Raw genomic sequence first — 13,635 nt, 5'->3', positions numbered from 1 at the left:
CATACATGTCCAGTATCCCTGTAACGATAAAGAAACCATGATCTGCATATGCATAAAGCAAGTATTAATATCCTTCTCTGATACAACAAAGAAACATAAGCTGGTTTTGCACATCATAGGAAATGTGAAATGTCTCAATTTGAGCGCCAGGTCTTGCCTCAGTTGATGCAAAGAATTAGATATTTCCTTGGTTGATGCCAACTGCAGCCTATGCATTGAAGCTAGCAAGGGGAGCAAATGAGAGCTATACATTCGCCAGCAGTTTGCTCGCGACAGATAACCATCAAATTTTCATTGGTTGACGTGTAATGGGCGGTATCGTTATAGGCGGCTGTTAACAGGGGCTCTCCTCAGAATCGCTATATGTTCTCAGTGTTCATCTGGGAATAAGGGAACAGAGCACAAGGGGTTTGTTTCAGTATTCTGGCCGTTAATCGCACAAACATATATTTGCTTTAAAACCAAATTTCTCGTGGATGGTTGAGCAAATGGTTCCATTTCAGAACGCATGGGGGTAGTTTCATTGCCGTTTGTATAGAGACGTGGTTTATCCCTCGACGGATATTTGCAGATACCGGTCGCCGGTCGCTAGCCTCAGAGGTAAGCTATCTATAGCTACATTAATACTGGAGTCGAAAGATAGGTTTATGATACTCTGCACCAGAGGTTGGTTAGGCGATGAAGAATTTTTGTTGAAAATTAGCAGAGAAATATGCACAGGTGGTAGACTCTTTGTCATTTGAAAAGGAAGTGGGTAACGGGGAAGTGAAGATTTTGGAAAAACGACTTATATTTAGTTATATTATAAAGGTAATATTATGTTTTACGGTATGAGCAAAATTACACCTGAACCGGATGCGTTACGGCCGAAAAAAAAAAACACTGATCATTAAATACCTTTTAGTTCTGGCAGTTCGCGATAGGTAAATGCTTTTATACTGTATTTCAACTGGCACAGTATGATTCCCTACTGGAAGCTGAATTGGGACCTGTGATTAACAAAGAAACCCAGGCAGGCGGTATTTATTAATAAACGGTAACTTGTATCATTGATCTTACGTAGGATGACGTGCAGTTGGAGAATTTCATCTTCGGAAACGACAAATAACCCCTGTCCGTATTCATTAAGTAAAATCTCTTTACACAAAAGCTCCCGATTGTTGTTTGGGTGTGCAACGAATTAGCAGCATTCAGAAAATCTCCATCATGATTCACAGAGGGAGTCGAAATCTGTACATTTTCACCTTGGGACCTGTTATACAAAAGGCTCCCTCACCTGCTCCCTAATCCGCAAATAAATTTTCAAGCTTAGCATCACCAAGAATAGAGCGAGTTAAGACCCAAATTATGTGAAACCGGCAATAGACGGCCATATACGAGCAGACAATTAAGCACGGTTGCCCTAAAGAGACATGTTATGGTGATTGGAACTTTTGTGTGTTAAGGGGGGCAGGTACCTTTATATGGTCAAAATTCGTCAAAATAGTTATTTTTTTTTCATTTATATTATATAAAATATATATATCTAGATATAAGTGCAATGAAATTAAACCCTATAAGAGCAAAAAGATCCCTTTTGCACTGCTTTATTCTACACCCCACGTACTACTGCTTTTGAGCTCTGCCTCCGGTTTTCGTCTGTTTAGCTGCTTTGTTTATTGATGTAAGATAGTGGTTGACTTGCGGTGTAACTCCGTCATTTTAGACAAATAGGCGTTAAGACTGCGTTGATAGCTGTTCAGGCGACTGAAATCTGCTAGAACTCGAAAAGACATTTAGACACAAAAACGCTAATGTTACGTCATCAGCTTAAACAAATTCATCCCGATGTATCTCTGATGTGACAGCATTGTCTCATAAAATACCAAGGTTCATTTCTGCAATATCTAAGCGGATAAGGAAATAGATCTTAACGAACCTATCATAAGAAATCAGATTGTCTGAGTTACCAATGCAAATGTTGCCGATTTCTGTTTGTTTCCAATTAGTCCTTGAGTGTCACGTTCCTGTGCGATAAAATACCACGCAGCTCGTAACGGGTGAAAAGGAAGTCTGGTGCTTGCAGTGATGAATGCCTATAACTTGGTAACAAACAGATATTGCTTCAAGTGAGCCATACAAAGCGTTCCGAAATCCGATACCCAACAAGAAGTTCTATTAATGGAATGATACATACAGATTTCACAATATGCATGAGAAAGTGAGTAGCAAAGTTCTTCCTTGTTTGGTGTTTGTTTCTTTCTTGGTCACGTCATCTGAAATGTTATAAGATATCTTATTATTATCACCATACAGGCATCAAGAGCAATAGAGTGAAGTTGGTTGCTCAGCCGAAGTAAATGGTCCTGTGCCTTGACATTTTTTCCCAGGGAGAGCAAGACGAAAGCAAAATCAGCATGTGTATATGTTAGTGAAATCTGGCTTCCACAATAAACTGACAGCTCAAGGACCGGCGCCACAAAACGGCTTTAGCCCCAAAATTGGTCTTAAATTTTAGACCGAAAATTGCTCTTAACGTTTAGGCCCGAAATGTGGTCTACTTGAGTGCAAGATAGAGCAGTGGTAGTTCACTTGATAAGTATTGATCTGAAGCACACGCCATGTCTTGCTTGTTATATGACAGACACAGTATTTTATTTTATTGACCTAGTACTGATTTATCTTGTATAAAAATGGACATAATTTGGTCCGTAGGTTTAGTCCAGTGTTAGGGCTTTAAAGCTCTTTGGGACACGAAACAGGACCCAGGTCCCACGCCGTGGAGGGCCAAGAGCACATCTGTTCGGATCCCTTGTATAGGATACCATGGTTTGACTATACAACACCGATTTTTCTTCAGATCTTGGTGGTTATTTTCAAGGTGCAAAATTAACTTGTTATTGTTGTTGGTATAAAAAGGCCAAGTTGTCGACATATTTTTCTATGAATCCATATATATATATATATATATATATATATATATATATATAGGGAATGATGACTGTTTGCATTCAAGGAATCTTATCACGGGTCCATTTTCTTAAAATTTACTCATCACTTCTAGTCAAACTGAACATTAAACATAAAAGATTAGCAACATGAGGAAAATTGAGTTTTTTTTTCCAAAAGTATACATTAATAAATGGGTTTAGGGTACCGCGAAAAGGTCGCCTTAAGTCACAGTCAGTCAGTATTACATATACCTCTCCCAACTTGACCCTCCACCCCCCTTAATATATACAGAGAGAGAGAAAGAGAGGGGGGATATTAGCCATATACTGTTTTATTTATTATCGCTATCATTGTCATTAACGTATTCGCTATGGTTAAAATGGGTCATAAATTGAAGAGCACGTTTGGACGCACAATGACTAATTAAGGCATTTGTCACGTAGGGTAAACAATTACATGTAAGCGGAATTGATATATTCAATCACCTGCGTCTCAATCTCAGAGGTAAAATTATTTTGTTTTTTCCTCTGAAAATCAATCCCACACCAACGATGTGCAGAAAACATATCATCAAGAAAGCTGTTTGCGCAGCCAGGCGTTGAAAAGAGTGATTTCAGGTTAGATTGACTGCCGCTTACATTGCCAAGGTTTGCAATTAATAGGATACAATTATTTGTAACCTTACCATTGACGTGGGGATCTTTTTCAACTCCACATTTTTATGTAGCACGTGGCATAACGTCAATGTGCATGGTAGGTCATAAAATCCACTTGATGTAAAATCATTATAATCGGAACAGATGAGATAGAGAGAGAGCACAACATTATTCGCTCTCTTTCCCCATTTCTGCGGTATACATTTTTTTTCAAGAAGAATTACGAGTCAAATATAACAAAACTTATCACTATGTTTATTAACTGCTCGATTAGGAAAGTGGGTGGGTAGGGTGACACGTATATCGGCAACGGCTACCGTAGAAAAATCGTACACACCGGCTCCAATGCAAATAAATGGCATTAATGACCCTACGTCTTAAAGTCTTGTATCATGTCCCTCCATTATTTCAAAATGCCATCTGTCCTGGTTAACATGATTTTGATTGAAATTCCTAAATTCTAAACCGTACACACAAAAAAAAAAATACGAGCCCGACACGATGGTTTCCATAGACAAAATGTATTGTCTTTGGCCCTCACTTAGGCATTTTTTAACCAATTCCAAAATTAGATAAGTAAAAGATAAGTCTATTCAGTGTATCGGTGAGGGGATTTTTTTTCATAACATATCACGACAGCCAACTGCAAAACAACATTTGGTTCCGTGTACATAAATTGGTTGTTTACAATGTCATACTGCCGCAGAAGTTGCAGCTGCTAACAATGAGATGGACAGAAACGGAAATGGAAACTGACGCAATTGTTGTGGATAATGAACAAGTGCTCCGCGCATTTGTATGTTTGATTAATGTTAATACCGTTTACATGTGCTAGAATTAAGAAATAGGCCTACATTATATTACATTTCTAAACAGATAAGCTGTAGAAAAAAAATTATTGCCCGTTATGTTATACAGAATATTGATAAATCGATAATTAAAAGTCACCTTTATCTTTTTTTCCCCACCTCAGTGTGCTTGCCGTCCAATTATTCACCTTCCTGACTTATTTATGTTTAATTACGGTTATTTTCTGGCACAGGCCCCGGCAGGTCCTCTTCGTCACACTCTAAACTTAGTCACATAAGGTGTTTGTGACTTAAAGCAATCTGAGTCCTAAACTCTGCTTTATAATTATAGAGTACCTTTTCCACATTCCAATTATTATCTAATCTATTATTGAAAGAGTTTATTGACTCGGCATTCACCACTTGTTCCGGTAGGCTATTCTGTGGCCACATGTTTGCTACTCTCACGGAGAAACTGTATTTCTTTATGTTAGAAAATAAGTTCATCTGGATGCATTACGTATAATATTGTCTTTAGATGTCGTTCTCTTTTGGATGAAAAAAATAATCTCTTAAGATAATGTATTTCATTACATTGAGTTTAGGTCTCTGCACATAAATTTTGTAAGAATGCCTTACTTTTGAAATTTGCCTACAAATTAAGAATGTCCTATTCACTTATTGCAAATATTTGATATATGATTAAACCTTAAATTCATTTGTGCAACTTGTTCTCGACTGAAATCCTTTAACTGACGTAGGTCTGACAGGTATCGTTTACTACGTGTACTACTTAATCAGTTACAATGATAAATTTCCAAATGCCAATTTGTTACTGATTAGATAAAAGACAAACGTGATTCTGCTGTTAGGAAGACACATACAGCGAAAAAGGCTTATGGAGTTACCGCTCTGGGCTCTGATGAGATCTGTACTGTATACTTTTGCAAGGATACATTTCACTTTAAGTCTAAAGTGTAATTTTCTATCATACTCAGGTGAAAGGAATCTTTCTCCGGAGGAGATTGACATTTAAGGAATTGAATTAGACTCAGTTTAGATTTTTGAATTAGTGGGCAATGGAACTGCACGTCAAATTTTATTTTCAACAACGTTTCTCGAAAATGAGTCTGTGAAAAAGCCATTTGTAAACTCAATGTTTCTTTAGACCAATAAATACTGTCTTCTGCAATGGAAATTTAACTCTTATATTTAGAAAGCACAGCACGTGAATCAGACATAGGTTTGCCATTCAAGGATATGTCTTTTTCATACGGTAATTTCACATCCCGTTCCTTAATCTAATTTTCATTACTTAATGTCATGAAATCAAAAAGGTATCCCGTTACAATTACGTAAAATTTATGACAGTAACTGGAAATTACCTCTGTAAAAATAACAGCCTGTGGTGAGGAGCTAATAAAACCTGGCATGCAAATAGGGTTGATGGAACGGGATATTGAAACAGATAATTAAATTTTTATGTCACATCGTCATTTAATTCAGCAGCATAAAACATCAATTTTACTGCTAGATTTTGCTAGAAACAAAAACTAGAAAGGAGCTTTATTAAATAATCCCTTGATAATGATAGACTTTTTGAAGTAAAATAAAAACGATCAGACCGATGCGCTGTTTGTCCAAGTTGAACTATGTAGTTGCCCGCAGAAGAAGGGTTTGATGCTACAAGCACTTTTGAGGTAACTAGATGGAATATGTAGGAAATGGCATGTCACGAAAATGTATTTATTTATCTATAAGTTTGTTTCTTTCGTTAGTTTGTTTATTTGATTATTTGGTTGGTTGTTTTGTTGGTTGTTGGGTTTGGCACTGCTGGCTACATCCACTTTCCTGGCCCCAGTTTTACAAAAAAAACTTAAGTCACTTCCCTGGCTATGTTGCAATTGACTTGGATTTCCATAAGTGGTGTTGTAACACTCTTCTTGATAATGATAGGGTAAGATGATCGCATGTGACCATGTGACGTTGGTAATTTTAATTTAAAGTTCCTAGCCAGGGAACTGGACTCCTTTTTCTTTTTCTTTTTTTTTTTTTTTTTTTTGTTTTTTTTTTTTTGTGTGTGTGTGTGTGTGTATGTGTGTGTGTGTGTGTGTGTGTGTGTGCGAAACCGGGGCCTGGTAACATTGTGCTAAAAAAACTGGCGCCCAGTACGTGGTATTGGCTGGTCATTAAGTGAGTTGAACGGCAGAGACGTGTACAGTCGACTTCCGAGCTCAAGACCAGAGGTGTACACACACACCCGCTTGCAAGGGTGTTTCAGCCAAAGCGATTTAAAATTCATTTGTGATTCTAGTACCGAAATAATAAATACATTTTGTATCTCAGGTCTGTGGGAGTTACACTAACTATGAAAGAAAAGTCACAGTAATTTATCTAAAAAATAAACAGGATACTAGTTTTAAGAGTGACAAGGATCAGTGGATGACTCACAAGTTCTTGTAAGGCAGGCAGCATTGACGACCTGATGGCATGAAAAGGGAGTAACTTAGGTGAAAACTTCCAAATAATAGGCGAGTTTTCCGGGAAGGTTTCTAATTGAGGTTTACGCCAATCTAATCAAAAGTAGGTTTAGTCTAGTCTAGTAGGTCGTAAGTATACTGTATAGTGAAAAGTATGAACTGCACTCCAGTCATTAAAAAATGAAAAAGGCACATTTTGTTAGGCCGTGCATTTATCACCTCGGCTGGACAAGGTCTTGGCGTTTCTAAAATTTACCTTTTCAGGTAGTATTTTGAAGTATTCGGTAGATCAAAAAAATTGACAGTCTCTATCAGAAGCCATGCAACTGACTGACGACATCGATTCTGAGCAAATGTTCTTGCTTACAGTGCGGAAATCTGCACACAGTTAGCAAAAGAAATATCTGTGGATATTACGTGAGTGAGTTAAGAGGGTTAAAAGACTGACAATATTCCAGTAATAAAGAGTGCCTGGATATTAATACCGCAGCATGGACAACGAAACCCATCGATTTGCTATTGGGGTTTTAATGTTCTTATCATCCAAAATAACCTGAAATATATTGTTATATTAAGCATACAAACTACCAATTATTTGAAACAAGCATTGATCTCTGTATTTATGTTACTTTAATTTCGTCTCTTTAGAGCAAGCAATACCCGCCAATACCCTAGAAGATCGCAGCCATAAAGACACCGCCAATTGCGTCACGCAAAGGGCTGTCGCTAGAGAAAATATTCGCACTTGCCACTTCATCACAGGAACCGTTAAAGAAGACATCCCATTACCAGCACAGACGTCTAAGAATGGATGGGACGGAAGAGGCTCTTCCTGCGCTTGCTCTACGAGTTCCATCGCAGAGAACAGGTTTCTATAACATGTCTACCTCAATAGGAAACACGGAAGGTTTGGGAAACGATACCCTATTTGTCAATTATTACAGTGGAAGTGTTTTTCTGACATACACAGCAGTTGCCGGACTTATAACTTCCATCGGCTTGCTTCAAAATGCGTTGTCTCTTTTAGCTCTCAAGCACATGCGTAGGCCGATGAACAGTTTCCAAAAACTCATCATTAATCTTGCCTTTGCAGACTTTCTCTTGATGTTCTTTTGTTGTGCGGTGTGTGCTATCCGACTGTACCTTGGGGTAGGGTATGTGAATCACTCCACCATGCCACCGGAGACACGCTCCATAAGCTGCATCGAGCAGATCGTCATGGACATATCTATTCACCTGCTCGTGCCGCCGCTTTTAGCCACCACGGGCCTGGTGCTGAACCAGTTCGTTGCTGCCACGCGGCCTCTACGGTTCACCAACATTGTGACGGAACGCCGCATTCGGTGCTATATTGCCTTTACCTACGTGAGCGCAGTTGTACCCCTCGTGATTCTCCATGCGGTGTACTATATCATCTACCCTAACGCAGACTGTATTACTCATATGGACAAATATTTTGTGGCCTTAGAAGGCCATGTTGGCATTTTCATGATGCTCCTTATGGTTTTGAATGTGTTTATATGGTACAAACTGTACACTAAGATAAAGGAAAGCCTTTCGTATCGACACGACTTAGCAAGTGATCCACAAGACCACGAGCAAGCAAAACTGAACGTTACAGTCGCCATTCTACTGGTAACAATCTTCGTGTGTTGGGTACCGGGCGTGGTGACGGCTTTTATTTACTTCGGGTTCGACGTTTCACATACAAAACGACCAGAGTCGTCTGACGCCGTGGCCATGGTCACAAATATTCTTTTCATCTTTAACTCCTTGGCAGATCCTATAATTTATGGTCTCCGTATAAGGGACGTTAGGCATGGGTATGTTCGCCTTTATCAGCGTATCAGTGACATTTTCTGTTCCAGTGGACGGTTGGCAAAAGCGGACAGTAGGCACCACATATCCTGTAACCATAATCATAACACTGGGACACCAGTATAATGACATAGCATGGATGAAGAAAGGTCGTATCTATATGACCGTGTGCATATGGCGCCTTTGCAATGCACAAACCATCAATTAAGATAAATGCGCTTGCGGAAGAGCAAGACCTTATTATGATTACAAAGCGTATTTATCAAAAACGGTTTTACCAGCTTCATTCCGTTTTTGGTGGCGCATTTGATTGAACAAATCTAAAAAGAAAGGCATTCATCAGTATGGAATCTCTGTCATTATTGAAAGAAAAATCGAGTGTGCAAATTAACTGCATCATTATATTCTGTTGATACTGCTAGTAACATAACGTTTGTTGATGCCAGGAACATGCCACTTTCTTGACACCTTGACAAATTAGTAAATCGATGTAAGGAACAAGACTGCTAGATAAAAAAAAAGATTAATTTCAGGATGAACTCCTTTGATTTATATCTCTGTACTTACATTTGTGCTTTAATATTGTTTCACTCATTCACTTCATTTGTCTTTGACGATTACGGCGGCTCTAGACATATCGTTTATGAAGATGCCAAGTTAAATCGTCCAAGAACATTCCTATGATGTTGTTTTGTATTTGATATGGAGACAAAAAGCATTTGTGAAAGACAACGAAATCTGTGAAAAGAAAACTGAAAAAATGCGTAACATGTTATTATTTAAAGATCAGTCATTTGCTCACGTTCAAAGGCATTCTTTTTAAGAAAAAAAAAACGAGAAGAAAGGTATATTTTTGCCTTCCAAAGTTTATATCGTTGAAACGTTATCAAAAGATAGCTGACAATAATACCTCACATGTGAGGGAAATGGATATGTTTATAATGTTTGTACTGATACAACAGATTCGATGGATAATATCAACCACCTTACTTTTAGTTGTTTATTTCGTCAGTAACCGTGAGTTTAGTGTTGTTAAAGCTATTATTGAAGTCGACTTTTCCAGAATTTTTCAGTAATGATTCTGTTTAATTGGCTGCAGAGGGCAAAAACAACTATATTCAGTGCTTTGGTTTGAATTCATTCTAGTGTTTCAGAAATTGTGAAACTTCATCTGACTCTGTGTTTTATTGAGTATTGAAATGGTGCACTTAATGTCATATAATTATTGTGATAGATGTATCGTTTTATCATGGTAAATAAAAACGACAAGTAATGTTTTCACGTTGTACTTTAGGTGGAAAAATGACATCTGCTCCACAACGCTTGGAACCGCGTCTCGCACTCACGCTGAGTTGCTCTTGAAGACAGACAAGGAAACGTCATACTTTGTAATGCCTATTTAAGAAGTTGCATAATTCCATCAGCATTAATCCCCACGCCAGGTCTCATTATCCCCGATACTATCACAAAAACTATTTTTGTTTGTCTGTCTTTCACATGCACTCTGCAGGGAATGCCGGAATATCCTTAATGATCCATGGGATTATTTCCATATATCCTCCGTATAAATAAAAAAAAGACTCATCAGACGTTATTATTACAAATTGTATTTTTTAATGTTATTTTGAAAGAATCGTTTGTCAAACAAAAACTTATCGCTCTAAAATTCCAAGTTTGGTCATTCTACCCATCATTCCATATCACTGGATTTCATTCACCCACTCTTCATGTATGTCCGATAGATTTATAATGGAAGGTATAGCATATGAACGAATACCAAAGCTGTGCTTAAGATGATATCAAACCGATATCAAAAATGCGCAAATGTATTAAAACAGGTTTTCTTTGAAATTTACGAGGAGAAATCGTAACCTTCAAATTTGCGGAACAAAATTGAAATTGCAAATGACAGAGATATTAAATGTGACATATGTGACTTTTCCTTCCCCTTAAATTTTGTCACATAAGTTATGCAAATATAATCAATAAAACAACGATTTTGTAAAAAGTGGCGCAATTGAATTTCGAAAAATGAACGTATCGCTAGATCTTTCGAAATATGTGAAACGTGTTAGCAAATGTGCAAGAAGGCCACTTATCTTCTTTCTCTCATACGCATTAGCGACCTCACTACGTGATAGCTGACCACGCTCTTTCATCATTGCCAACTGTGTTTTAGCACTTGACTGTATATTATTATTGATGTGTCAGATTTGATACGCGCTTAAGTTCCTGCATCAAAGAATAGGTCATTAAGTCCAATGTGATATAAAGTAGCTGGGATATGAAACATGCAAAAGGAAGTTGTAGTAAGTCAATGATATTTCAGCCGATTCTTGAAGGTTTTCTGACAGTGATACCTTTGGTCTGGCTTATACATACCGGTATATAACAATACAATGAATTCAAAAATGAAAATAGCTTAATTTTATCGTGTGCCTGCTGTGTGTAAGTGTTTCTATGAGATAGCAAAGTAATCAGTACTGAACTTATCTAGCAAGATCCAATTTGTTGCAGCCAATGCCATAGATTTGATCGTTCGACCCGTCAAACATTGTATGCCATATTCCGCATAAAAAATAAAAAGTCAGTCAAGATTAAAACAAAATTGACTAAGCCCATCGCTATCTCATATGGATATAATGCTCATCGCCATAGCATATGTAATAAATATGCTCAGACATACGATGACTGGAATGCACAAGTAATTTCCAACACAAGAAACCTAGAAGTTGGCAACTTGTGGTGATCTTTTTAAGTTTCAGAACACAAAAGAAACCTCTGATCTTTACTCTGTATCAATTCATTGCCTGACTTAATCACCAACCAAGGGTCTATGTCATCGCATGCTAACGAACTGATGACGCGTGCAACCAATCTGTCTTTGTGCTGTTAACAACTTTATTAACGATTCTAGAAGATTTTTGAAGCGCTGTTGAAACTGAGAAAATTGTTCTGGTACCGGAGGCAGTCTGCCAGTTGCGCAGCTGCTTAATCGGTTTCGTAGGATTTAAGTCATTGATTTGGACCAAATTTCTTTACATTAAAGACATCATTTTAAGATTACTCGTTATACACATGATACCATTATCAATGATGTCAACGCAAATCTAACTGCGTACCTTAAATCATTTCATCTAAAGGGTCAACCAATGTGAGAGGCAGTGAACAGGCGATAGACGGGCCTATGCTTTCGGCGTTCTCAAATGTGAAACGGATATTTGCAAAATGAATGTGATCGTTCATCATTCTTTAGTTCCACATTTTCGCATTTTATGTAATGAGCGCAGACAAAGTTAGTGCAATATTAAAATAAGATCGCGTTTATTATTATTATTATGTAAAGGAGGTCGCATTAAACGAGATGGCGTTGACAATCGGGCAGGAAGTTGTTCCCATCGCAATGATTTAACGTAAACAACGCCCAAAGCACCGCATCAAAACCAAAATTTCTATCTTTTCTACATGTCAATACAATAAGTACTTAAGTGACTTAGTAAGATCTGTGTTGATGAAATAATTGGCATACGTCGTTCCAACCACATATATCCGACCTCCCACTCACAAGGAAATAGTATAAATCAACCAACGCCGTCGACTATCATGAGCGTGTTTCTGTCATGGACAAAGTCAGCACTGTGTTCATAAACTATGCATGCATACAGCAAGAACTGTGGTTCTGATACGTATACATATGCATATGACAGTTTACAAAAACGTGCCGGAAAATTATCCCCTACTGGTAAATATACAAGTATCAAATACACCTCATTGTCGATACTAAAGATCTCGAACGCGTGTTGACCAGTATGATTATGATTATGATTAAGCTGTAAATCAATTTCGCTGGACAATGAAGAAGGTCACGTACCCCCCTCTCTATGTTGTATCACTTATCATGACGTCATATCAGTTACTGATTAACCTAATTAAATAATCTCTATACATGTACATGTGCTGTGTATGGGTTTATAACAACAACATCACGTTAAGCTTAAAAAACAATGTGTAGCTTAAAGTTGAAGTGCAATAGAAAGTTACACGTATGACCGAATAGTAACAAATTGACAATAAGGCCACACTTTTTTATTTTTATGGATGACATCCTGCGCGCGCACCGATTTTCGTCTGTTCTCCGACCCCCCCCCCCCCCCCCCCAAAAAAAAAAAAAACGAAAAAATCAAATTACCTTGGATATACACACACTGGACAATAAAAGTGCCACCCCCTGAATCAGAGTAATCAAAGTTATTAACCTGAAGAGGCGGAATATAAGCGATGTCAGAATATCGATACAGTTGAACCGTTTCTTTTGTGAAATTTGATGTTAATAAAATGATACAGTCATTTATGTCTCCTCATTAACCCAAGCCAAAGGATAAGTAAATGACAAACACAGATATATAGTGTTCGAAATTTGGCCGGTAGCGGCCGCTTTTATTGAAAGGTCCCTCTATTAAAGAATGGTGTTAGATATTATATATTGTCAAGTGTGTGTACATCATCAATCCCATAACAAACACCGGAGCCGAGATCAATATTCCTTCCAAGAAAAATCTAATCTGAATTCGCGAATACAGAATCTCGGAAGGGAATGCATGTCACCATACTTTTTGACATGCAAAACAACAAAAGTGGCAAATCGGTCTGAGTAAATACATGTTTTGCTCATTTTCACAATGGTAATCTAACTACCTCGTTTTTCATGATTTCAAGTAAGGGGTAAGATTATATTTTGGTCGTCTTGACAGTGACATTTACGATACTCTTCGTGGTGACAGTTTACATTGCTTAGTAGCCCATTGGCTGTGGGCAATCTGTTCGTCAAACTTTCCAAGAACACATATATCACAAAACCGACTTTTTGTAGTCGGCTATCTGAGTTTGACAGTCTCGACTATGCTGAAAAAATTCAAGCATTTAGTGACACAGGTCCCGGATAAATCCGCGGATTTGAAAAAT

The 13,635-nt window shown here is 37.8% G+C and overlaps 1 protein-coding gene across 1 annotated transcript; it reads left to right on the top strand.

Moving 5' to 3' along the window:
• The first annotated feature begins 332 nt into the window (after window positions 1-332).
• On the top strand, window positions 333-9,950 carry LOC106167897 (uncharacterized). The gene is made up of 2 exons (XM_013546792.2): window positions 333-600; window positions 7,504-9,950. Exon 2 carries the CDS (start codon window positions 7,663-7,665, stop codon window positions 8,797-8,799), a length of 1,137 nt encoding a protein of 378 aa, XP_013402246.2. The 5' UTR covers window positions 333-600; window positions 7,504-7,662; the 3' UTR covers window positions 8,800-9,950.
• Window positions 9,951-13,635: the final 3,685 nt, after the last annotated feature.

This window comes from Lingula anatina, chromosome 3 (assembly GCF_051362555.1).
Source record: "Lingula anatina isolate TDL-2025a chromosome 3, LinAna3.0, whole genome shotgun sequence".
Classification (NCBI taxonomy): Eukaryota; Metazoa; Brachiopoda; class Lingulata; order Lingulida; family Lingulidae; genus Lingula; species Lingula anatina.
Note: the sequence above shows the minus strand (reverse complement) of the source record. Positions and strands in the feature narration are given on the sequence as shown.

Coding starts and splice junctions, on each gene's coding strand:
- LOC106167897 (XM_013546792.2), top strand. CDS start 7,663: ATGGATGGGACGGAAGAGGCTCTTCCTGCGCTTGCTCTACGAGTTCCA.